At 40.2% G+C, this 24,285-nt stretch overlaps 2 protein-coding genes and 1 long non-coding RNA gene across 9 annotated transcripts in view; 1 reads left to right on the forward strand and 2 right to left on the reverse strand.

Moving 5' to 3' along the window:
- Window positions 1-24,285, reverse strand: part of sv (paired box protein shaven) — a 178,661-nt gene that overhangs the window by 12,815 nt on the left and 141,561 nt on the right. The window lies entirely within an intron of this gene.
- zfh2 (Zn finger homeodomain 2) overlaps window positions 6,244-24,285 on the reverse strand; it is a 49,028-nt gene continuing 30,986 nt past the window's right edge. For 4 of the 7 annotated variants that reach the window (XM_089262780.1, XM_089262778.1, XM_089262781.1 and 1 more), the window contains 7 exons: window positions 22,353-22,534; window positions 20,184-21,878; window positions 13,895-15,238; window positions 12,692-13,407; window positions 12,479-12,625; window positions 9,531-12,422; window positions 6,244-8,401 (listed from right to left, as the gene is read on the reverse strand). In XM_089262780.1, the coding sequence (XP_089118906.1) occupies window positions 7,595-8,401; window positions 9,531-12,422; window positions 12,479-12,625; window positions 12,692-13,407; window positions 13,895-15,238; window positions 20,184-21,878; window positions 22,353-22,534 (7,783 nt within the window). In that variant the 3' untranslated portion in view covers window positions 6,244-7,594. Of the gene's footprint in view, window positions 8,402-9,006; window positions 9,188-9,530; window positions 12,423-12,478; window positions 12,626-12,691; window positions 13,408-13,894; window positions 15,239-20,183; window positions 21,879-22,352; window positions 22,535-24,285 lie in introns of those variants that run through there. The other 3 variants (XM_089262783.1, XM_089262782.1, XM_089262784.1) reach the window with 3 other exon arrangements.
- Window positions 16,615-17,909, forward strand: LOC149090917 (uncharacterized). Its single transcript, XR_016197242.1, has 2 exons — window positions 16,615-16,976; window positions 17,100-17,909. It is a non-coding gene; the product is annotated as an uncharacterized LOC149090917 (long non-coding RNA).

Genomic DNA, 24,285 nt, shown 5'->3' on the forward strand with positions numbered 1-24,285 from the left:
GGGATCCTGAAACAGCAACATCTTCATCCACTTGAACATAGTCAGAAAAACTCACACCGCTGATGTCAACAACTGGTATCATTGATGATTCTTCATCATCCATAATTATTTGCGAATTGTCCTGATCTTCTTTTACGAAACCCGATTTTATGTATACTAACGAAGTGAGCATCAAAATGTGCCCAAAATTCAAATTCAAAGTTCTTACTAACACACCAAGAAACTTCGCAAATTCGAATTGTCGAGTGTTAAACCATATGAGTACGAATTACCGCGTCTTGGCAATGATTTTTTAGTTCGTATTACTGAGTGCTTAAAATTAATTCGAAATATAAAAAGATTTTGTAGGGAAGTTGTGATAACTTTTAATTAATGAGAGGTTCCAAATTTGAACTCTATCCAACTATGCTTAATTTGTTTCCTTTCAGATTTACCGTGTATATAGATATGTTGAATACAAACATTTTGTAATTTACAGATTTTGGATACCACGCCCCTTCGCCCCCAATTTGTAAAAAACGTATTTCAAGTACTAGAGAGTTGTGCTTTAGAATGACCACATGATTAAGGTTGTATGTCTACAAACGAAATTATTCAACAAATAAATTCTCAAATTTCCCACACTGCAGCGCAGCCCAAACGCAGTCGATGCTTACTGCGCAGTTAGCAGAACGCGTTTTTATACCTGCGTTAGGATGCATGTGTATGTACTCTAACCAGTGGTATGTACATATGTGTGCATAAAAGAAGTTCAGAATGGAGGGTTCAGGGTATCCCCTAGTCGAGCAGTCTCGAACAGAGCCTTCTTACATGTTCCTTTAATATCCGTATATATAGTCACTAACTATGGTTTGTGATATAATGCGAGTTTATCAGTTATAAAATTATATCTGCTACATCTTGAAAGCTAGAGTCTCCAAAAATCAAAGATGCATTTTATACAATTTCGGTTTTTGGTTAAAATTTACCCCCATATATCCACGCCCTTACCATCACTTTTTAAAGGGTGAATTCCAAATACTAGAGATTTGTGCTTTGTGAAATTTATGCATATCCATAATCATAATCATTAAGATAGTCCATCGACAAGAAAAGGTATTAAATTATTAAATTTCCAAGGCAAGCCCACACAGACGCCAATGCCAGTTTAGGCGTGCGTTCTTATGCCTGTGTGTGTGCGTGTGTGTATGTACAAATAATTGTTAAAATATCTCCTAGTCGAGCAGTTTCGACTAGAGCTTTCTTATTTGTTTTTTAAATACATAGCTTTTAGCAACAAGCATAATTTCCAAAACAAATTTTGCAACTTTTAGAAATTTTGTAATCATAATAACATCATAAAAGAGTACAAACTTCTTTAAAATCATAACAGCTTCGATTAATCGCACAAATTCGCGAATAGTTCAATAGTTGTGAAAAATAATTCACAAATATGTACACACATACATACAATGTATGTATATTAAAAGTGATCGAGGACCATTTGTGCGACAAGCTTTAAATTGTCTTTGCTGTTTCGTCAGATTAATTAAATGTTATATTAAATACATTCACTGACCAGACAACATGCGCATGCTCGTCGCCAAAACATATTCTTTATGCGCCTCAACGCTTTCATACCCTTCCTAGAAATAATCATGAAAACGCTATGATTTTGTATGAGTATGGCAAACGCTTCTAAGATTTCGGTATACCCTTCACTCAAAACGCAAGAGATGGGATCGTCGTGGACGAATTTCAATTTTTGTGCGCTGCTGAGTTAGATGATTTGATTGACCATGTAGAGAGAGAAGAGAGAGGTAGAAGGAGAGAGAGTAATACACATAGCGCACAGCCGTGCTTCATATAAAAACGGTCAGTGGCTGTATTTTCACTGCTCGAGCATCAAGAGACTGAGCCGAGCAAATACGAAGTTGAGCAGTCTCTCATCCACATATTTTCGGCTCTGAAAACGTTTGCTCTACATGTCTCATCTATGTATGTGTTGTCTGGTCACTGATAAATTGAAACATTTTGAATATTTTGAAAACATCGACGATGTATTAATTCAAATTGAGAAGAGAAGTATTTAGCTGCAGAGATGCTGGAAATAACAACCCATGTAATTATTATACTGGATTACCAATAATATCAACAAAATATTAGATTCGCTGGAGTAAGTACATATGTAAGTAATGTTAAAAAGTGCATCATGTTATATTTGTTCACTAGAATCACAAACCAGAGAGAGAGAGAGAGCTTAGTCAGTGCTGGGAGACTGATAACTTAACACAAGGATTGATCCATCATTATTAAACCTAAAATAATTTAGACAGCCTTAGAATTGTTAAGTTTTATTTATTTTATTTTATTTATAATTTTATAATATCTGCACATCTTTTGCGATTTATTATAATAGGAACTTTATAATATATATATATATATATATATATATATATATATATATATATATATATATATATATATATATATATATATATATATATATATATATATATATAATATGTATATATTTCTCTGCAAGTATCGCAGTAACTTGATTAACATTAAGATTATTGTTGTTTTGTGTGCCCACACTTACAAGAAATAAATGCTTGCAAATATATATGAATGTATGCTTCTTTATGTATGTATGTATACAAGTGTATGTGTTGGGCGTGAGACATAAGTGTGTGTGTGATATGTTGCCAACTTTTAAGGGTATATGGATAACCATATGTATGTATGTGTAGGTCCGCAGATGAAGTATTAGACAAGTATTTGTTCAAGTGAGTTTATGTTTTTGTTTGAGTATAATTCAAAAGCAATAAAAGGGAAGCTATATGAAACTTATGCACTCTTTCACAAACTTTTTTTTTTCTTAACATTACAATTGTTATGAATTTCCTTGCGAGGTTTTTAATTTATTATATATGTATATGTATGTATGTATGTATGTATATATTTTTGCATATTAATACGTTCTTATGGTTAAACAATTATTATTATTATTTTTAATGCTATAGGAACTTTTAATTTAAAGTTTGTTTCTTAAACTGCGAAATTTAGTTCATGGGATTTCTTGTAATTATATATATTTATAGGTAACAAACAGAAAATTGAAATTAACCATTTGGTTCCGATTTAGTCATCACTTAGCAATGACCATTTCTATATTTTAAAAAGTTTTCAACCAAAAAAAAAAAAAAAAACATTTTTATAATGGAGTGTACAATAGTAATATAGATATTTTGGAATTCTTCAAGTACACCTCTGAAGAATTATGTAATTTAATGCGCAGACATTTATTATTTTGAAATGTAGCACATCAATTATAATATCTGCCGTTGTCTTTCAGCAAATTAATTTTTGGATCACCCTTGGATCACATTCGCCTTATATCTGTTAAAGTCAAATAACACAAGGACTAATGGCGAGGGTGCCCCGCTACGAGACACCACAAACTCTCTATAGATGTGATACCTATAGCCTACATTCAATCTGCAAGTGTTCAGCGAGATTTTCAGAAAAACAGAAACCACTTATAATACAACGCATACCAATGTAATTTGTCTTAAGGAGAATTTTAATATCCTAACGAAAAATGCTTTTTCCAGCAGGACAGAGCGAGGATGCACAGCCGAACGAATAAAAGAAAGCGCGCTATATATACGGACATTTTTTTTTAAATTTGAAGTCTAGCTTTTATATCTTCAGAGATCGATGCGTTCATACATACGGACTGACGGACAGTCAGCGCCAAATCAACTCAGCTCGTCGCCCTGATCAAGAATATATTTACTTTGTGGGGTCTGCCACGCCTCCTTCGGCCTGTTACATACATTTCAACAAAATCATTATACCCTGATTTTTGTTTATCGTTAAGAATGTGAAAATCATTTGAGGACTAGGACGTTGGTATGCATTATCTTTAGCAGTATTGATAATATAGTATGTTGAATTATTAGTGGTTGGGGCTCTTGTGTATACATACTGCTGGCAGCAATACATCCTCTTCAGCCTTTTTGAACTGGAATCAAAGTCGCAGTTTTCAATTTCATTTTTATAAGGATGACGCCTAAGGACAGATACATTTACATACGTAAATGGAGATGGTCATGTTCATATATAACGGTATAATATTTGACACTGTTATGGAAGCTTAAAAAATATTTAACAAAAATTGCAATAAATAAAATATTATACCTATCAATTTCAATTCAATTGTGAAGTAGATTTGCGCTCGCGAGCGAAATATCGATTACAATAGAACTGGCATATCATTGAAGTTTGATCCATTTAAAGATACAATTAGCAGATTGCGGTCATTGTGGAATCTGTGGAAGGGTCAATCTTGGATTTAATAAACAAATTTTCGTAATGGTCTTGCGTTCATTCGAAGGACTGTATGTATGTGCATTTATCATTTATTATAAAATAACACCTACATTTGATCGCCTGGTATATTAAGGTGCCTTAGTGAGGACCTGTAGAGTGGAACTAAACTATCTGATATCTGTCGAATGATGACAAGAACTTATTGTGGGTCCTTGATTTGAAGAGCTAAATGTGAAATATTTCGAAGCGATAGGAAATTCAGTCAGCTGCTCGAACAGTGTATGCATAATCTCGTTCGACAAAGGGAAGAAATAAATCAATGACTCTAACCAATAAGTCAATCGTCAGTTAGTCAGTAAATGTGTGCATATTTAAATCTATACGAACACATGTATATGCATATACGCGAATATATGGGAAACTACAGAATTGGAACATAGATATAGATATAGTTCATAATTTGACGAAATTAAAAAATAATAGTAAAATAAATATGTAGGTGATTACAGACATCTAAATATTGAGCATTTTGGTATACAGGTATCCCTACTATAACGATTGTTACGTTCAAGAACATTTGCGCGTTATGTAATTCCATGATATCTAAAAAATAGGTTTTTATTTTAATAAAATACATTGAAAATAACAGATGCGCATATATTTCAACTCAATACTAAATACTTTATTATACAATGAAAAACACAAGATATGAATAATAATACATATGTACATACATATTTCAAAGTTAAAAAAAAAAAAAAACAACAACAAAATTAAATAATTATGTGCACATAAAAAAATTTAAAAACAAACTAAAACAAATTAAAGGTTTATTGAAAACATTATTGTTATTCTTTACATATTATAAATATGTGGTACGGAAATTAGTGTTACCTGATTTAATAATTATGTATTTTTCCCTTCACGTTATATAAAACGAAACCTAATTTTTCCAAATCGCGTTATATCGAAACCGCGTTGTATAAGGGATACCTGTATATATATATATATTTAAATATACATACATATATTTATATACATATATGTATGTATATATAGTATGTATGTTATTTATAGTGCTCTCCGGCAAGCCGAAACTGGCATCTGAGTTGTTCAGACGTCTAATTTTTAAAAATATATAGTTATAAATTGTTTAATTAATGTATCTTAAATAGAAAATAAAGGCATAAAGCAATATAATGCTAGGAACTCAGTTTGCATCTCTCTAATTCGAACTTTTTTCTCGGGTCCTCTATTTTTTTTTTTTTTTTTTTTTTTTTTAAGCATATACACACTATATATAATATAATAATATATATTGAGAGAACATAATTATTAGTTAACTTCTAGCTCTGCAACGAGAGATTTGGGGTATTCTTTTATAATTTCCCTTCTATTCTAAATATGAAATTTTTGTTAAGATTAAGATATAAATATATTTTTTTAATAGTTAGGAACACTTCCGTATAGTTATATTTTTCTTATATTTAATATTTATGTAACCTCGTTAACGTACACATACATTATGCATAAATTTAGTCGCTTTAAATTTCTTTAAAATAGGAACTTTCAAGTTTTCATATAGTAGCTAATATATTTATATATATATATATATATATATATATACATATATATATATATATAATATCCATCTCCTTCTCTTCCTTTCTGTTTTTTGTTTCGTCGCCAATGACATTATTAGGAATTATTTTCTGGAAGTAAATAAATGGAAATAATCTTAAATACACACACATTTCTGGAAGTAAATAAATGGACGCACACATATCTCTCTGTATATATATATATATATATATATATATATATATATATATATATATATATATATATATATATATATATAAGTATATATATATATATATATATATATATATATAAGTATATATAAGTATATATACAGGCACTCACCTCAGATCACATAGTCAATTAGTGAAAGCATTCCAAATTATTTTCCACCTATAACTGTTCAGAAAAAATTCTTTACTATTGCTTACCAATTTATAATTCTGCATTATAATTTCAAGTCGTGAGTGAACGACTATATATATAACAATTTGAACACGCTTTCAATGGGTATTATAATATACAATAAGCAGAAACATGTTAGTTAAAAAAATTAAAAACAAAAAGCAGAATTGACTACAAATTAAACTTTAAAGTTTGAATCAAAAAAGAATTTATTTTTTGTACAGGATTTTAAAAAATATAATAATTTGAATTCGTAAGTGATTTTGTTTATATTGTTATATTGAAATGAAACAATGATCCTTGACGTATGTACAGTTATTAAGCTATCAATCAGAAATTACATATACAATTTCATTAGGTCTTTATGTATGCATACGTATGTATATAAGCTAAAGCACTTTTAGTGTTGAGTGTAAACTGGAAGATTGTGTTTCCCGGTACATTAGAGATATTACTACATACCTAAATAAGTATAGCTTTTTCTTAATTACTTGATGCTTAAGACACACATTTATCATAATTTATGTTTGCATATCATTCGCCCTTACTAAAGACCTATCCGTTATGAATGAAAATTGCGAGGCATGTGTAAATAGTTAACTAATTCGTATTCGTCGTTAAAACGTCTTTAAACGTCTTTGATATTACGATCTTCGAATGTATTTATAAATAATGGTACGTCGATGGGCAAACATACATACATGGACATACATATATGACATGTAAATAAAATCTAAAAAGCCTAATTAATAAACCACTTACATGTAGATATATGTACGGGTGTATCTTACTGGACATTTCTTAAAACATAATTATCTGACTTTTCCGCTCTCTTCAACGCCTGTCCATGTGTAAGCTGACATGCATGCATACACGCATGTACATATATGTACACATATATCTGTATGCGCCGCCAGTATGCATGCGTATACATCGTATGTACATACATATGTATGTAAATATTTGCCTACACATGCATCCGCATGTATACATGTACATATATGCACTCAGGCATCGTATTCAGCATGCATTCATGCGCGCTTGTACATTTTTGTATATGCCACCATGCGTGTACAGCGTATGAATGCCATAAACGCGCATGTTAGCATATTTTTGTAGGCATCTGTTTTTTAATATGTGCTTGATTGAATACATGTGCCTACATCACATTTGTATGTATGTTATTCAATGTTAATGTTAAAATCAACTGATCAAATTTAAAAAAAACGCTAACAATTGAACTCAATCACAAAAATGTTTAAATCATGTCAAACAAAGAGAATTAAAATAATTATAAACCAAATAATAGTAATGATAATAATAATAATAGTAGTAGTAATAATATAATTCCTAATTCCGCCGGGGCAATCCATGTGATTTCGCAAATCTTACCAGTGATGTGATTGCGATTGAATAGTTTTTGCATTAGGTCTCGATTCGCCGACGAAGTCTTTCGGCCAGCCTCTGGCATATCATTGTCGTTGTCTTTCACGGATACGGCGATGTCTCCAGCCAAGTGGCCCACCGCAGCAGCTGTAGCCGGTCGTCCATCTGCCGGCGAATCATCTGCAGTGAGCACCGATTCTCTCGGATCGTAGTTTATTAAGCAATTGTTCTCATCGTCCACTTGTCCAGTTGAGGCGGTGGGCGCAATATTATTGCTCGCATTCGATACGACGTGCTGCAGTAAAAATGCCTTTGAGAGGCTGTAGAAGCGCCTCTCTCTGTCCCTATCGCACTCGTTGTCGTTGTCGCTGCCGCTGGCATTACTGTGGGCATAGAACTCGCTGGTTTGCTCAAGCAGGTTTTTCATCTTGCAGATGTGCTCCACGGTGAATGCATGCTTATGCATATTCACCTGTGGTATTTGGCACAATTGGCAATCTTGTAGCTGGTCATTGCTTTCTTGACTCAATGCTAGAGTCTTGGTTGACTTGATGTCAGCCCCACCAGTAAATCCATTATTGCTGTTATTGCTGTTGTTGCCAACCTCCTTGCCACTAGATCCGTCAAAACTGTTGTTATCATCCGAAATGTGCGCGTATTGTCGTTGATTCCTCGATTTCTTATCTTTAGCTCGAGAGTTCTGAAACCAAACCTGAGAGTACATTTCAAAGGAAGTTGAATTAATAACTATGAACATTTACTAAGCTATTTTGCAAATAAAATTACTGCTTAGTCCCATTGTGTAGAATTATGTTCTATACTCTAAGCTTACACAAACTCGGAGCAGCCAGTAAAAAAAAAAAAAAAATTAAAGAAAAAAAAAGAAATACATTCACCTGGTACTTAAATTAAATAGGCCGTAACGGTCGAGTACATTATTAATTTAAATTTAAAACATTTTCTAATAAAAATTTAAAACTTTTCTTAATAAAAGAAAGTCGATATTAACTAAAAAAATTTGTAGGTACGCAAAGTATCAACCATGGCCTTGGGGCTTACTATGGCAAATTAATTTTTGATGAACTATTGTTTTAGCAGGTCTTTTTTTATTTCAGAGCGCAGAACGACTTTCGTATGCATATAGATTTATAAAATGATCATTTTAGTTAATAGGGCTTCTTGCTTGAGCACTTCGCGACTCCAACTGATCGGACACACGGACATTATCGTCCTATGGTCATTATACACGGATTATACAAGGATTTGGGTAAACTTTGAATTAAATTATTATTATTTGCTTAGTCTTATTTCAAAATTGAAAATCTTACTCCAATGTACCCGATATAAAATAGCAGATAGATGTTCTTCTTCGTTCTCCCATGGATATTGTGAGGCTGTACATAATTTTTATTTGGTTTGATCATTAACTTTTTAACAAAACATTTTATTTGAGGCTCGAATTTTAGTGCACAGTTCGCAGTTCTGTTTTCAGTTTTCACTAAAAAATAAATAAAAGTAAAATAAAGCAAAAAGAAACGTTAATAAACTATGAAAGTCAAAATTTAAAATAAACTATGAAAATACCGGAGAAACGAATGGTGGGGTTGCGAGCCAAAAGTAGAGTAAATCAAGACAAGTTCGGGAGTCGGCACCAGAATTTATAATATGCGATTTTGCTGAGAAGAACTGGACTGGCCTTAATTGAGGCGATTTCAGTTGGACATTTTGGCATCCATCCCCGTAAGTATAGGGAAATAGTCGCAATGCTTTTCGGGAAAAGCAAACATCAATCGCGACCCATAATGACTAACTTGTGTAGGTATATCGGAATTTTGACTTACTTGTACAACACGTTTTTTAAGATTGACTTTTTTGGAAATCTCCTCAAGCATTTTACGGCTGGGATTGGACTCGGTTTGGTAGCACTCGTACAGAAAATTCAGTTGATCTGGAAGTATTGTTGTTCTCAGCCGTTTGTTCTGTTTGGAAGGCGCGCTGAGCTGCACTGATGTCGTGTCCAGGGGCAAACAATCATTGGACTTAATACTCTCAACTCTAGGACTTGGATTTTCGTCGTCGTTGAATGTTAGCATTTGCGAATGGTTCTCAATCATTGTTGCGTCGAGGAAGTCTTCAAGGTTTTGAAAATACTGCGGCTTGTCGTTGAGCGATTTCTGCTTGTCCCCATTGATGGGCTCATTCGACTTGTTCAGTTGTTCCAAGGCCACGTCACGACGGTCAATGACATCATTTTCCTTCATATCTCTACTCAGCATGCGTTGAGCTTCGTTGATGCTTATGTTGATATGGTTGTTATTAAGCTTCTCGTCGGGTGGCAGCAGATCATTCGCATCAGCTGGACAGCCTTGTGTTCCGTCTGGATCGGTTCTATTCTCCTGCTCCTCCTCAATTTGCTCAACCTTAACCTTTTTCTCTTGCAGCTGCTGCTGCTCCTGTAAGCCGATCAATATATTTGGTTCATCCGCCGTCGCGTTCGGCTGCTGCGACGACGGTTGGGACTTGATTTGGGGCGAGGCCGTTAACTGAAAAAACTTCTTAGATTCATTAAGCTGATAGTATTGCAACAGGAATTCGATTGTGGGTTTCTTGCTGGAGGTAAATGACAGTTGCTGATTATGCTGTTTCAATCCATCCTCATTTTTTTGATAGTATTGCAATAAAAAATCATAGCTATTGACCTTCTTCAGTTCGCTTTGTTGATAGAAATTGGTCAAGAACTCTAGCTCCAAGTCCGTTTCATTTCCTTGTCGCTGCTGCTGTAGCTTATGCTGAAGAAGAAATTGTTGTTTAATCTCTGCGCTGGCTTCATTCTGCATAAAGTATTGATATAGGAACTCGTGTTTCTTTTGTATAGTCTCAAACTCTCCAATTGATATCTCCTCAGCATTTGAAGAGCTTTCAGAGCATTTTCTTTTCTTTGCTGGCGGCTGTTGTAATTTCTGCTGCTGTTGCTGCTGTGCCGCTTGTTGCAGCCCCTGTAATATACTCCCAAAAGGACCATAAGCTGCTTCAGACTGGCTGGCCGATGGCTGATTGCTGCTATTAGGAAACAGAGCCGGGCTCATTAAGTGCATGAGCTGATGCTCACGCAGTAACTCAAATTGATTGAACTGCATTTCGCATTTTTCACAATCAAATTTTGGCAAACGTTGCTGGTCCAGACTATTGCTGCGCTCCCTCTGCGGCGGCGTTGGTGTCGTCGATGGACTAAAGTCAGTTAATGATGAGCCCTTGCTAAATAAATGTTGCGGCGATGGAGATGATCCAAATGGCTGTGAGCTCGAATGTGCCGAGTGGACTGCTGCTGCTGCAGCAGCTACAGCAACAGCAGCCGCCACATTTTGACCCAGGCTTCCCGTTGCCTGGTGATTATGTATATCCATAGAGGAATTGGAGTCCTCTGAACTAAGATTGTGAGCGATTTGCGCAGCTGCAATTTGTGCCTTGGCCGATTTCTTGTTGTTTTCCTCCTTGAAGCAGTGATTCTTCTGATGGCGTATCAGTTCATAGTAGCGCTGGAATATCAGACTGCATTTCTTGCAGGCGTAGTTGATGTTTTGCTTCTTAGTTTCCTCGCTTTCATACAGGGAATTGTTCGGCTGATTCTCGTAGATTTTGCGCTGCTTCTGTCGTGCGTTTTGGAACCACACAACAATTACCCGTGGCGACAGCAGCAGCAGCTTGCTTAGATACTCCAAGTCACTGTCCTTTGGATACGAGTTGTTCTCAAAAAACTCTTGCAGTACCTTGATTTGATAGTCCGTGAAGCGCGTGCGATTCGCGCGCTTCCCACCGGATGTTGAGGACGAAGAGTTCGATGAGTTCGACGAATTGCTCTCCAAGCAAACTGGCGCTGTCGGCAAAGCCCGCTCGCCTGACGATGAGCTCGTTCCCGCTAACTTCTCAAATGATTTACCGGATATCTGCAATTTCTTCGGCGGTCCCATATTACTGCCAATGTTCTCCAGCTGTTGACTGAGTAAATCGTTCATGTTACTGTATAAATTGCCGGCTGCAATGCTATTCGGAGTCGGCGGTCTTGATAGTACATCCGAACTTCCACTCTCCGACTTAGTTTCAAAGCAATTCGTTTGCTGCTGCTGCTGTTGGCTTTGATGGTGCCCGGCTGAAAGCTGCATTGGGTTATCATGCATGTCCATATTTTGATGTGGCACCAGCGCCTCTGTTGTCTCCATTTGTTGCTGTTGGTTCAGAAACTGAAACACCTGCTGTTGCTGCTCCTGCTGATGCTGATTCTGCTTCAGCTGGCATTGGCTTTTGTGAAAGAAATCAAGATTGTCGTCGTGCGGCTCTGATTTGATTTGCACCTCTAATGGTAATGCGTTTTCTTGCTTGGCTACCGGCTGAGTGTGAATCATGTCAACAACTTGCGCTTTAAAAAAATCACCTATGTTGCTGTTGCTACTCGGATTTGTTGCAGTTGCAGTTGCATTTTCCGTTGCAGTTGCCGCTGGCAACGATGTGGTTGCAATTAGGTTGTTGCTGGCTGCAGCTGCAAGTCCTACAGCTGCCGCTGAAGCTGGTGCCACTGGAGCATCCGCTGGAACTAATGAGGTCACCTTTGTTTGCCCAGTACGTTCATATTCCTCTAGATTAAGAGTAGTCGATGGCGGATTATTAAAGTTGTATGGCGAGTCCTTGTTGCGCTGTCGTTCCTTAAACAACGTGTTGCGGAACCAGTGCTTAACAACCTGCAAAAGTATTCATTAATATCTTATTAGCTCTCGCTCTCTGACTCTCTCTATACCTTCATTGGCAGATTTGCCTTCTGGGACATTTCCATAATGCTCTCCTCGCTGGGCGAATTGTTTATGTCGAAATGAGCTCTCAATATCTTTAGTTGGTCGTCCGTGATGCGTGTGCGAGCGCGCTTCTGATTGCTACTCAGTTGCTGCTAGGTGAAAGTTGAGTTCTAATTAACTTATCTCGAATGGGACTTGCGGGTTCGTTTGGGCCTCACCTGAGTGTTGTTGGGTGGAATTAGGTTGATGCTGGCTGCATCCGTTGCCAGGCTGCCGCCTGCTGTAGTGCCTGAGCTCTTTGACTGGCGCTCGGAGCTGCCAGTTACAGCTGATGCGCCGGAGCCAATGACATTGTTCTGGACTCCACCCACTCCAGCTGCTGCTGCTGCTCCAGCGGCTCCAGCTGTATCATTACCACCAAATATCAACGGCGGTGCCAGGTTCATAAAGTTCAGTGACATCAAGTGGTGAAATTGCATCAGGTTGAGCATGTCCACCGGATTCATAGGCATCCCTGAGCCCGCTGCTGCAACATTCAATTGTTGTTGTATTTGTTGCAAGCTCTGTATACTCTGAAGTCCTTGAAAAGACTGCGGATTGATGTTAACGAATGGAGCTGACTGCTGCTGCTGATGATGAGGATAAGCCTTGTCTTGCTGCGCTGGCAGCTGCAACTGTGGATGATGCAGCTCACCACTTGAGATCGCTAATTGCTGGTCATCCGGTGCCTCTTGCTGCTGCTGTTGCTGTTTAAGCAGCGCAGCAGTTAGCACTGCAAAGTGTTGATGCTGCTCCGTTGACGAAGGCTCATCCTGCGCGTTTGGAGACATTAACTGAGAGCTCGAAGGTGCTTCCTTCGCAACTGCGTCTAGTGGAAATGGCGAGGCTGTGTGCTGCGGCGATTGCTTTTCTCCAGTCTCACTCGCTTTGGCAACTGAACAATATAAAAAATGCAATCAAATTCGGTACACATATTCACTTTCACATAGGCTCATTTTCCTACTGGGAATAATATTTTGTACAGGGCTCGACTGGAAGATATCCTGAGCTGCTTGAAGGGCAAGTGGGAGCAATCGCACAGAAGTGTGTTCACACAGCCTGTTCAGGCAAGTAGACAAATATACCAAGAGAATCTAGTCATTTTGCTCTGTTGGTCTTAATATGATCAATGGGTAAAGCCTTCAAGTCTTTTCTGGCCTGTAGAGCTGCCTGACTAAGTGGCACGTTTTCAGTATCAGATTGTATTAGATCGATTTTAACAAACTTGCTTGTACATTTTGACATACGGACAGTCGTACGGATAGACAGGCTAGATACTTTTCCTTATCAAGAATAAATGTTGGAGCGACCGCGGCTGATTCTGCCTTTTCCCACACCCAAAAGTTCTATTATGGATGGATTCGCATCTTCGGAGAACTTACCTGTTTCATTAGCTCGTGTGGTAGTAAAATCAAAAACATTTGACTCGGCTGGTGCTTTATCCATCCCGCTGGCGCCATGCAACAGACTGGGCGACATGTCCCTAGGACTGCTGCTCGTGACGGGCGAGCATTCGGCCGGGTGCGCCTGCTCCATGTGCTTCTGCAATGCCTGAGTGCTGCGGAAATTGCGCTGGCACAGCGAGCACTTGGTTGCATCTCGCATGCTGTGGTAGAGCATGTGAGCGGTGAGCTTTTCCTGCGTCTTAAAAGCCAGGGAACACTGTTTGCAGCGGTACTTGTAGACGTGCCGCTCCGAGATGACCAGACTCATGTGCGAGTCCTTGAAGTGCCCAGTCATTGCGGACAAGCTGCCAAAGCTCATATAGCATGGCCGATTGCCATGGTTAACAAGCAGACAAAGGTATTCGCCGCTTTGCATTGGATAATGCTGCGCCTGCTGCGCGTGTTGCAGCAGCTGCTCTTCGTGCTTGAAAATCGCATCGCACTGCTGGCACGCCAGGCCCTGCTTAACGCCCGTTGAGACAGCTGTGGGTGTGGGCGTGGCATCACTTTTCGCACCTTTGCTGTCCTCAGTTGCCATTGTTGTTGTTGTCGTCGTCGTCAAATCAGTGTCTTTGAGAGGACGCCACGCCTTGCGATTGACCAGCTGCAGGAGTCGAGCGAGTCCGTCTCGCGTCACACTGTGCACGCTCATCAGATGCGTTTCTAGGGATGATTTCTCGTTATATCCGCTCTCCAAGCATAGTGGACATGAGACACCCGATTGAGGCAGCTTCTCGTTCGCGCCCTTTTCGTCTTCCTTGGCACCATCTCCAACAGCTTCGTCGGTATCGTCCAAGCGCTCGCGCTTCATTTCAACGGGACAGTCATCCAAGTCCACTCCGGAGCCAAGTCCATCTGGAGTCGTAGGCGTTGGCGTCGGCGTCGGTGTCGTAGAGGGTGTGACACTACAGCGCTGGACTGCAGCCAGAGCAGCAGCTGCGATTGCTGTTTGAAAGGCTTGCAGCGCAGCCGTGTTTGTCGGTATACTAATATAGTCGTCTATCTCGGAACTAGGATGAAGAGCCTCAATATGTCCCTCCATATCCTTTTTCGTTTGCACAAAATATTCGCAGATGTTACATTTGAAAATAGTCGTCGGCGCACTGTTCGATAATAAGGGGGAAGGGACGCGCGCCTGCGCCTTGCCACCGGAAGTTGCACAGCTGGAGACGGAGGTCGGCGAGAATATATTGGCATCCGTGGATGATCCAAAGCCCATTTCTGTCGCTGCACCAGCTGAAACAGTGGTAGCCAAATTGAGGCCGCAGTCGAGGCTTGAATCTGCAATAGAAGAGACGGAAATCGATACATGGAGGGGAGAAAGGTAATTATTTACATATATATATATATATATATATATATATATATATATATATATTTTTTTTTTTAACAAAACTAACAAAAATTATACATAAATGAAAAGCACTAAAATTGGCGTTACTTTAATATTTGGTAAGCAAGTAGCCAAGTTTAGCTCTAATACTGTAGAAAATTCAGTTTTTCTAGATTTGCCACGCCCCCACTGGGCGTAGGAACTTAATTGTGTGCGAAAATTGCTTACGCTCAAAAAAATTTAAAGATTACAGGGTTTTTTTGGCGTAACAATATTATTTAGGGAATCGATAGCGGAGGTTATTAGTAACTTAACCATCCAAATTTCTTCTAGCTCTTTTACTTTTGGAGATATAAACTTTTGCGGTTTGCCACGCCCCCTGTGGGCGGACATATATCCATCAAAGCTTTTTCGTCTTGGCAGGTCAGCCCGAATATTCAAATTGAGAAATCACTATATCTTCAGGTCGAATTTGCCACGCCCTTAAAAAGCGTAGACATATAATTTTTCTTTAATCTGTATAGAATCATAAAGTTAGCTCACGTGCAAAATTTTAACTTTCTAGCCTAACAACTCTAGGAGATACAGTTTTATCCGATTTGCTTTGATTTTATCCAAATTGCAGCTTTCTAGCTCATCAACTAATTTCTGGTATATCGAAAAATGCATTTTCCGATTTGCCACGCCCCTAGTGGGTGAATCGGAGATATACTCGCGTATGTGTTCTAAATTTCAAGTCTCTAGTTTCTAACTGAACTGCGTTCATTTTCTTATATGTATATAATTCGAGCAGAATGTTTTTTTTTAGTCCGCAATGTTTAGCTTACTATATTATCAATAATAATAAAGATAACGCATACCAATGTATTCTGCCTTAAAAAGAATTTTATTCTCTTAACGATACATTCACTTCTCATAGAGCATCCGCGCACTCAGCCAAATGAACCAAAAATTGGTTGCTATATAATCATATTTATATAGCCCATCAAATAGCCCATGTATTAGCCTAATTAAAAATAGTTGTTGGTAAAAATTGGTAAAAACAGTGTTGAATATCTCCGACTTGAAAATCAAGTTGCATGAGATGTGAGACTCAATGTCTTAAAAGAACTGCAAATTTGACAAAACGGGTTAAGTGCACAATACAGGCCGACGTTATGCAATTCTATTATTATCAAAATAATAGTGGTAATTCTTTTCTTATCTCTAAAGTCTACCGTTTGAATAAAATATTCATATTGTTGTTGTTTTTGGGAATACAACAAACCATTTTGTTCATCGTTAATAAAAACACACACACACACACACACACAACACAGCTAGCGCCGGAGGCCTATCACCAAATCAATTTGGATTCCGGAAGGCCCGGTCAACAACAGATACTCTAGATAAAGTTGTTGGCCTGGCAACTTCCGCCATCCAAGGCACCAGATGGAGGCACGGGACGAAGCAATACTGCATCATCGCGACCCTGGACGTAAAGAATGCCTTCAATACAGCTAATTGGGATATGATACTGAATGCGCTGTCACAATATAATATCCCCAAATATCTAAAATAGATAATAAAGAGCTACTTCAGAGGAAGAACACTGGTATACAACACGAGTGAGGGTCCCCAAACTCATACAGTGTCAGCTGGAGTACCCCAATGCTCAGTGCTGGGGCCTCTCCTATGGAATATCATGTACGACGGCGTACTGCGCTTGGAAGTACCAGCAGGTGAGCACACCATTGGTTTTGCTGATGATGTGGCTGTCGTCGCCATAGGCAAGAAGCTTAAATATACAGAGGATATGTGCATCGAAAGTATCAATCGCATACGAAGCTGGTTGACAGGAGCTGGACTCGAGCTTGCGGCGCACAAGACGGAAGTCGTCCTAGTAAGCAGTCGCAAGAAAGTGGAGACTGCCAATATAAGGATAGGCAGCGTCAGCATCGCGTCAAAGAGGGCGATTAAGTATCTTGGCGTCATGTTAGACACAAGATTAACTTTCCGCGAGCACTTAGAATATGTGCATAAAAAGGCAGCTGATTCTTGTAGAGCTCTCTCAAGAATTATGCTTAACACGCGGGGACCTAAACAGCAACGACGTCTTCTTCTAATGAGCGTCATTAGATCTGTCATCCTCTATGCTGCGCCAATATGGTCAAGAGCTATGGCAACGCCGAGCTACAGCCGGGGCATTTGCGCGATCTACAGACTGAGCGCAATCAGAGTCAGCTGCGCTTTCAGGACTATCTCCGATGATGCGGCGCTTGTCATAGCCGGCATGGTGCCACTGGAGTACCTGGTCGCCTAAGCCGTGGAGCGGAATTCGCACGCGTATGTGCGACACAACGCTATCAGGGCGAACAGCATTGCACGATGGCAAAGGAAGTGGAATAGCTCAGCCAAAGGGCGGTGGACGCACAAGCTCATTCCGGAGCTCGAACCATGGGTTAACCGCAAACACGGCGAGGTTAACTTCTATCTTACGCAGATCCTCTCGGGCTATGGATGCTTTCGGAGCTACTTGAAGCGTTTTGGTCACGAGGAAACTGACGAGTGTCCCTGGTGCGGGCGAGGGCATGTGGAAGACGCCAACCACATCCTTTTCGTATGTGGACGGTTCCTGGAGGAGAGGCGTCGTCTAGAAGAGGCACTGGGCCGCTCCATCAGAGCGGACAACATAGTCATCGCCATGCTGGAATCGGAGGAAGCTTGGGAACTAACAAGCACCTTCGCGGCCACAGTGATGATGGAGTTGCGCAGAGTCGAGCGAATAAGAAGACGAGCTGTACCAGGCTAAGGTAGCGCATAGTGCTTGCGAAGCCGTGCCGCAAGCAACGCGCGCTATCCGAGATAACACTCTTGCAACTTTTAGTATATTAAGCTTGTAAATAAACGAATATAAAAAAAAACCCCCACACACACATACATACATACACACATAAAAACAGAGTCTTAATGTTTTTTTTTTTTATTTTAACAGATTAATAACCCTGTAGAGACCCCTTTGGCTAATCAATACCTTTGATAATAGGAACGACCACAACAAAGCCGAAACGCACAACACGTTCATAGTCAGAAGAAGAAATCCAGAATCAAGAACTCAGCGCCCAGTGCCCAAACCTCAGTCCGACTTAGTCGCCATCTCCAACTCCAACGCGAACTCTGTCTGATGTGGATTGGTGTTGCTGTTGGAGTCGAAGTAAGTCTCAGCTGCGTACAGTTAATTGCAAGCAAGGGTGTAGTTGTTGTGATACGGACCAAATGCGAATATATTTCAAATTCCATTACCAATTTCAAAGCAATTTCCATACAGCTTGATTGCATCGAATTAAAAAGCCGACAGCATGAAAGTCCCACATACCGAGAACTTTTTGTAGTCGATAGCATCTGACTACACAATACTCGCTCACAGATTTTGATTTATCTTCATATCTATGTAGAGTATTAAATTCTTGAAAAAATAAATTAACTTGGCCCAAATAGAGACGATCATTGCGAGGGAGAAACAGGAAGAGAGTGATAAAGAACTCTCTAATGTTTTGTCTGCTAATAAGCTAACTAATCGATAATAATAAAAATTGAATACTACTACTATTCAAGATGAAACAATTAAAATTTGTTTTATTGATGCTCCTATTTCGTTTGTTAAATCTGAGTGTTATTATTATTATTAATTTTCCTTCCCACATGTCTGCGATACAATAAAGATACTACTACAGTCGCACTCATTCAAGCGCAAACTCACACGCATTGAGAAACTTAAGTATTGTATAATATACGATACGTTCGTAACTCATCATTAAGAACTGAGATTCCAGTTCGATTTTGGTCACCGATTTTTCGATTATTATCGTTCTTGTGGCGAAACTCGCCAGTTCTCTTCTCTCTGTCTTATTCCATCTGTCTATATCTCGCTCACTCTCTTTATATATATATATATATACATATGTACATATATCAGTTTCTGTCTGTGCGCGCGTGTGTGTGTGTTACTCTTCTGCCGATTTATATGCGCTTTGAGATTTATACGCTGACGCTGACCCTTGAGGAAATTATTACAAATTACTTAAGAATGCAAAAACGATTATATGTATCCATCGAATTTGCAATTAGTGACGTGCACAGCACACACTTTGCTCCACGTCCAGGCCCGACCTGAGTCTGCTGCTTGCAGTTTGCAGTTCTCAGTTTTCAGTTGGCCGTTGGCCCAAGCGCAGGTAAACACAGTGTGATATTCCCATATCTCAGCTGTGGCATCGTGCGGGGCCCCGTACCGCAGGCTTAGCACCTAAGCTACATAGCAACAGCAGACGCTGCAGCGCATAGTGGCCCTAACCAAAGAGAAGCAGAGAGACAGAGACAGAGAAAGACAAGAGAGAGAAGGAGAGAGAGAGAGAGAGAGAGAGAGAGCGAGAGAGCGAAAGCGAGAAGGAGAAGGATAGAGAGGCAGATCCCAGCTGGCAAAAAGCTGGAATCTGGATTTTGTGCTGAGCACTCACACTCCCACTAGCGAAACATACACAGCTACATGGTATCTAGGCTCTTTCCAATAATGGATAATAGCAGTCTGTCCTGCTCCTTCTGGTCTCTCTCTTTCCACCTCTCTGTCTCCCTGGCAATTGGTTTGTAATTGTTATGCTCTTCGGATCTGTGAATCCAATTTTAAAAAAAAATCTTTTCTTGAGCCGCTACCGTCGTCGGCCGATCATTACCATTCCTCTTATTTCACAAAATGTATTTGGCTAACTTCTATCATTTTTGTTAAGCGTAATTGTATCTTAATTTTGAGGGCTGTGCGGAACAACATATAGCTAGGCGTTAGATCTTGAAATGCATTGGATAAGCTTCTGCTGCATTTAACATGGTCTAGTGGTTTCTAAGGGATTTGCTGACACCTACCTTCAGTGGAAGCCAGCGGCAGTTGTTCGGTGACCTTAAACACCTCGTTGAGTCCGAGCATCTCCATATTTTCGCTACGGCGCTGGAGGCAAATAAATTGCTCAACCTGCATGTGCCGCAAGCTCTTCACGTGTTGTACCATGTCATGCAGATTTTTGGCAACAAAATTACATAGTTGACAACAAAGGGATTTCTTCGGGGTCGATGATGATGCTGATGGCGATGTCTGTTGTTGTTGCTGTTGCTGTTGCTGCTCCTGCTGATCGTCATTATGCAATTGCATCGGCATCGATAGCGACATTGACATTGGCATCGACATCGACATCGGCATAGGCATCGGCGACTCCCTGTAATTACGATGCATGCGACTCTTCTGTATGATGTGCAGCAAGTGCTGAAAGATCATGCGCATTGTATCATGCCGCATCTGCTGCGTGTGCAGCGAGAGCTTCTGAATGGAGTTCGTGTGGAAGTCGCAGCAGTTGCACTTCACCTGCACCACATTCGCCGCCAGTTGGACTTGGTATTGCAGCTTGTACTCGTTGCGCGGCCCACCCTCGCGAATGTGATTGATAAAGTTGAGCTTTTGCAAGTGCTTGTCCGTCTTGCTGTGCAGTTGGAAGTTGGCCTTCAGATTGGTCTTATAGTTGCATAAGCGGCAAATGTAGCTGTTGTTGTGGATGACCATGATGTCCGTGGAAGAGCTTGACAGCTGCCGCGATCGGTCCAGCAGCAGGTGCTGATTCAGCTCCTCCATATCGTTGGTGCTATAGCAATCGCATATCAAGCAGCTATATAGGGCCGTGGGCCACAGCTCTGGCTGGCTCTCCGAGTACGCATCGAGCACCTCTGGCTCAGCACTCGTTGCAGTCGCCAGATTCCCGATCCCCGTTGGAATCTTCTTGGACTTTGGCGAGTAGGCGGCGAACGTGGTGTGCAGCTGCTCGGGCGTGCTAGCCGGCGAGCCCGTGCTTGTTGGCGACATTTTGCTGGCAGTGGAGGGCAGCAACTGCTGCTGCTGTGCTTGGGCATTCTGTTGCAACAGCTGTATCATCAGCGCTTGATTATAAGCCAAGTCAGCTAAGGCTACCTCCGGCCCAGCTGTCATAAAGGTATTCGAATTGCCTGTTGCTGCTGGTTGCTGTTGCTGCTGCTGCTGCTGCTGCTGCTGCTGCTGAAGATAATTTAATGCCTGGATGTGCTTAATGTTATTCTGCAGCACTGCCATGTTATGCGTGTGTTTCTCACTGGTCATGTGGATGCGCAGATTTCGCGCCACCGATGTTTCGTAGCTGCAGATGTCGCAGCGAAACGTCGGTTTCGGTTTGCTCGATGACAATGTTGCTGCCGTCGTTGTTATCTCTTTCACAGTTATTGCTACATTGCCTGCAGCACTATTGGCATTAACTGAAGCGCCAACATTTGCTGCCGCTGATGCTGTTTGAGACGGTGCTGCTTGAGTCGGTGTTGGACTGGGAAGCATTAGCTTGGCGCTAGCTGCTGCTGCTGCTGCTGCTACCGCAACCATGTTCTGCGAACTGTTTAGCTCCTGCATATTGTTCAAGTGCTTGTCCGACTGCATGTGTATCGATAGGTTGCCCTTCGTTGTCGTCGAATAGTTGCAAATTTCGCAGCGATATGGCTTGTAGCCGCATGAGTACGATTCGCCGCGAGCCAGCCGTGGATGCTGTTGACCTGAAACGATTTAATTTGATGTGAATACTTTTATGATTGGAGTCCTGCAACATTTGCGCCCGCCGACAACTAAAAGCGCTCGACTGTAAAATACTCTAACTCTGGCGCTTGACTGCGCGGTGGCTCCGATCCATATGATCTACTCCAAGCGGAAACTGCGTTTCTTAGCCTAAATATACCTCGCAGCCTCGATTGTAAGGCTGGCCGACCATCTGGACTTGCAGATGCTGAAACCTAGACCGAAAGATAGCTCGCAGCCTGGCACTCCATCTGAAATTGAGCGATAACAGAGCTCAGCTGTACTGGAACCTTTATCCCTTTGAGTATAGCTCAGATCTTTCTCTCTTTCCCTCTCACATTCACAACATCTCTATATTTCACTCTCTCGTGTTCACTATATTTTGTTCTCTCGCTCCCCTTTGACTCACTCTCTCTTTCCCACTCTCTCTCTTGCTCTTTTCTTTCGAGACCTACCTGCTAAACAGTATCCACAGGCACTTTCTCCATCTGGATGCTTCTCCCGCATATGGATTTCCAAGGTTTCCTGGTATTTGTAGTGCCAATTGCATTGCGGACACTTTAGAGTTTTGCAGGAGTTACGCGTGGACATCTGAACGCCGCTGCTGAGGCGAGCCGAATTCAATAACATCTCGCAGCTGCAACAATAAACAGTAAAATATATCCAATTGTAGCATATATAAATTCCAATTCGTTAGATGTTCAACATATTTTCTGGAGTGATCTCGCGTTTTCTCTTTTCTCGATATCTAAACAGAAAGAGAGTCCGATTCTCTTTCACGAACTGACAACAATAGCAAGAATCGGGTTCAATCCCCGGTAAAGGTAAATCGTTTAACAAAATAGAAATGCGACCTGTGCATACTTGCATACGGATAAGCTATATACACTACCGACTTGAGCCTTTTTACTTGGTCCATTATATTTAGTCAACCAGGACAAAGAGAAATACTCAGAGCCATAAATGGGAGATACATATATGGGAGATTGAGAGGACCAAAAATATCGATGCTTTGCGAGAGGGCTGAGATGAATGATACGCAGGTAATTGAAATAATTACAAATAATTTATATTTATACGGGCTTCAATCTCAGCTGGGAGAATGAATGTTCTATGCCCTGTGCTATGTGCGCTTGTATCACGACTACTTAATTTGAATTCTAGTCGCATAACTTTATTGTAACTGAGTGGCACATTCAATTAGCAAGTATTTCACAATGGACGGGACTGCCAAACAACACCCCACAAAGTGTTGATGGAATTTTATGATCGCAGGGAATTGCGGCAATTTGAATTGAAGCCGACAGATATATATATATATATAATTTATAAGTGAAATCCGCGCAATTGGTTTAATTTATTTTTGTTGCGCTGCCTCCGACCGACCATTTCCTCATATTCATCTCTGGCTCAAAGACTCCCAAGAGAGATTGTCGACAATGCGTTCGTTTAAATAAGCCCGTACAATTATTTAAATAGCATTGTTTGTGATTTGAGTTGGGACCACGGAGACGTAATATCCCCTTATGTGCATCCCGTATTTGTGTATACTGCAATTCATACGACCAAATGCTGAGCTTGTCTTGGGCTTGCCACGATCACCCACAATCTATAATCTTGGAACTTTATTGATAGAAAACTCTATATTTACTTCGCATATACCTCAGTGTATGGTTCTCTGCTGTGCTGTGTTAGATTGAAGAAAGGATTTCATTCAGATGTCATGCAATCAACGTGAATACACAAATTGGAGCGAACATGTCCCAAGGCTCATTTGCGTTTAAATGAACAGCCGGAATAGAGCCCGAGGTAGCTCGGAAGTCGGGGGCTGGGACCAATCAACAAAGCCTGGCCAGCCAAGACCGAGTTCTTGACCCCCACCATGTCGGAAATTACTACTAATGAGTTATTCCATAGGCTGATGATGGCGATGAATCCCTTTTTGCACACTGCCAAAGTTCAAACAGCAACAGTAATTACGCTTATTATGTGCTGCTCGACCCCTTTTCACATTGCATTGCATTGTCAGCAGTGACGTGAGTTGCGCGCCGGAGAGTTGCCCATATCGAGAAATACCTCGATAGCCGAGACCATAACCCAATCAACCCTTTTCACAAGCCTCCCATAATATATGTGTATGTGTATATGGGTATGTGTATATGGAGAAATATTTTGGCGGGGTAGCAAACACCGGCCTAAACCCAAATTGGTAATGTTACGCTTCAATGATCGATTATAGACCTCGATTCCTTCTCCTCAAACAAATGGACATATACATATAAAAGGAAGATACAGTTTTATGCATTTTCAGAGTATAGCCCAAGAAGTTCACAATCCGAGCACTTAGTTGGGTAACTGAATACAGTCGTGTTTGGCTATTCGGCCGTC

Source organism: Drosophila navojoa, chromosome 6, assembly GCF_054131105.1.
Source record: "Drosophila navojoa isolate 15081-1374.11 chromosome 6, UAZ_NAV_1.0, whole genome shotgun sequence".
Taxonomy (NCBI): Eukaryota; Metazoa; Arthropoda; class Insecta; order Diptera; family Drosophilidae; genus Drosophila; species Drosophila navojoa.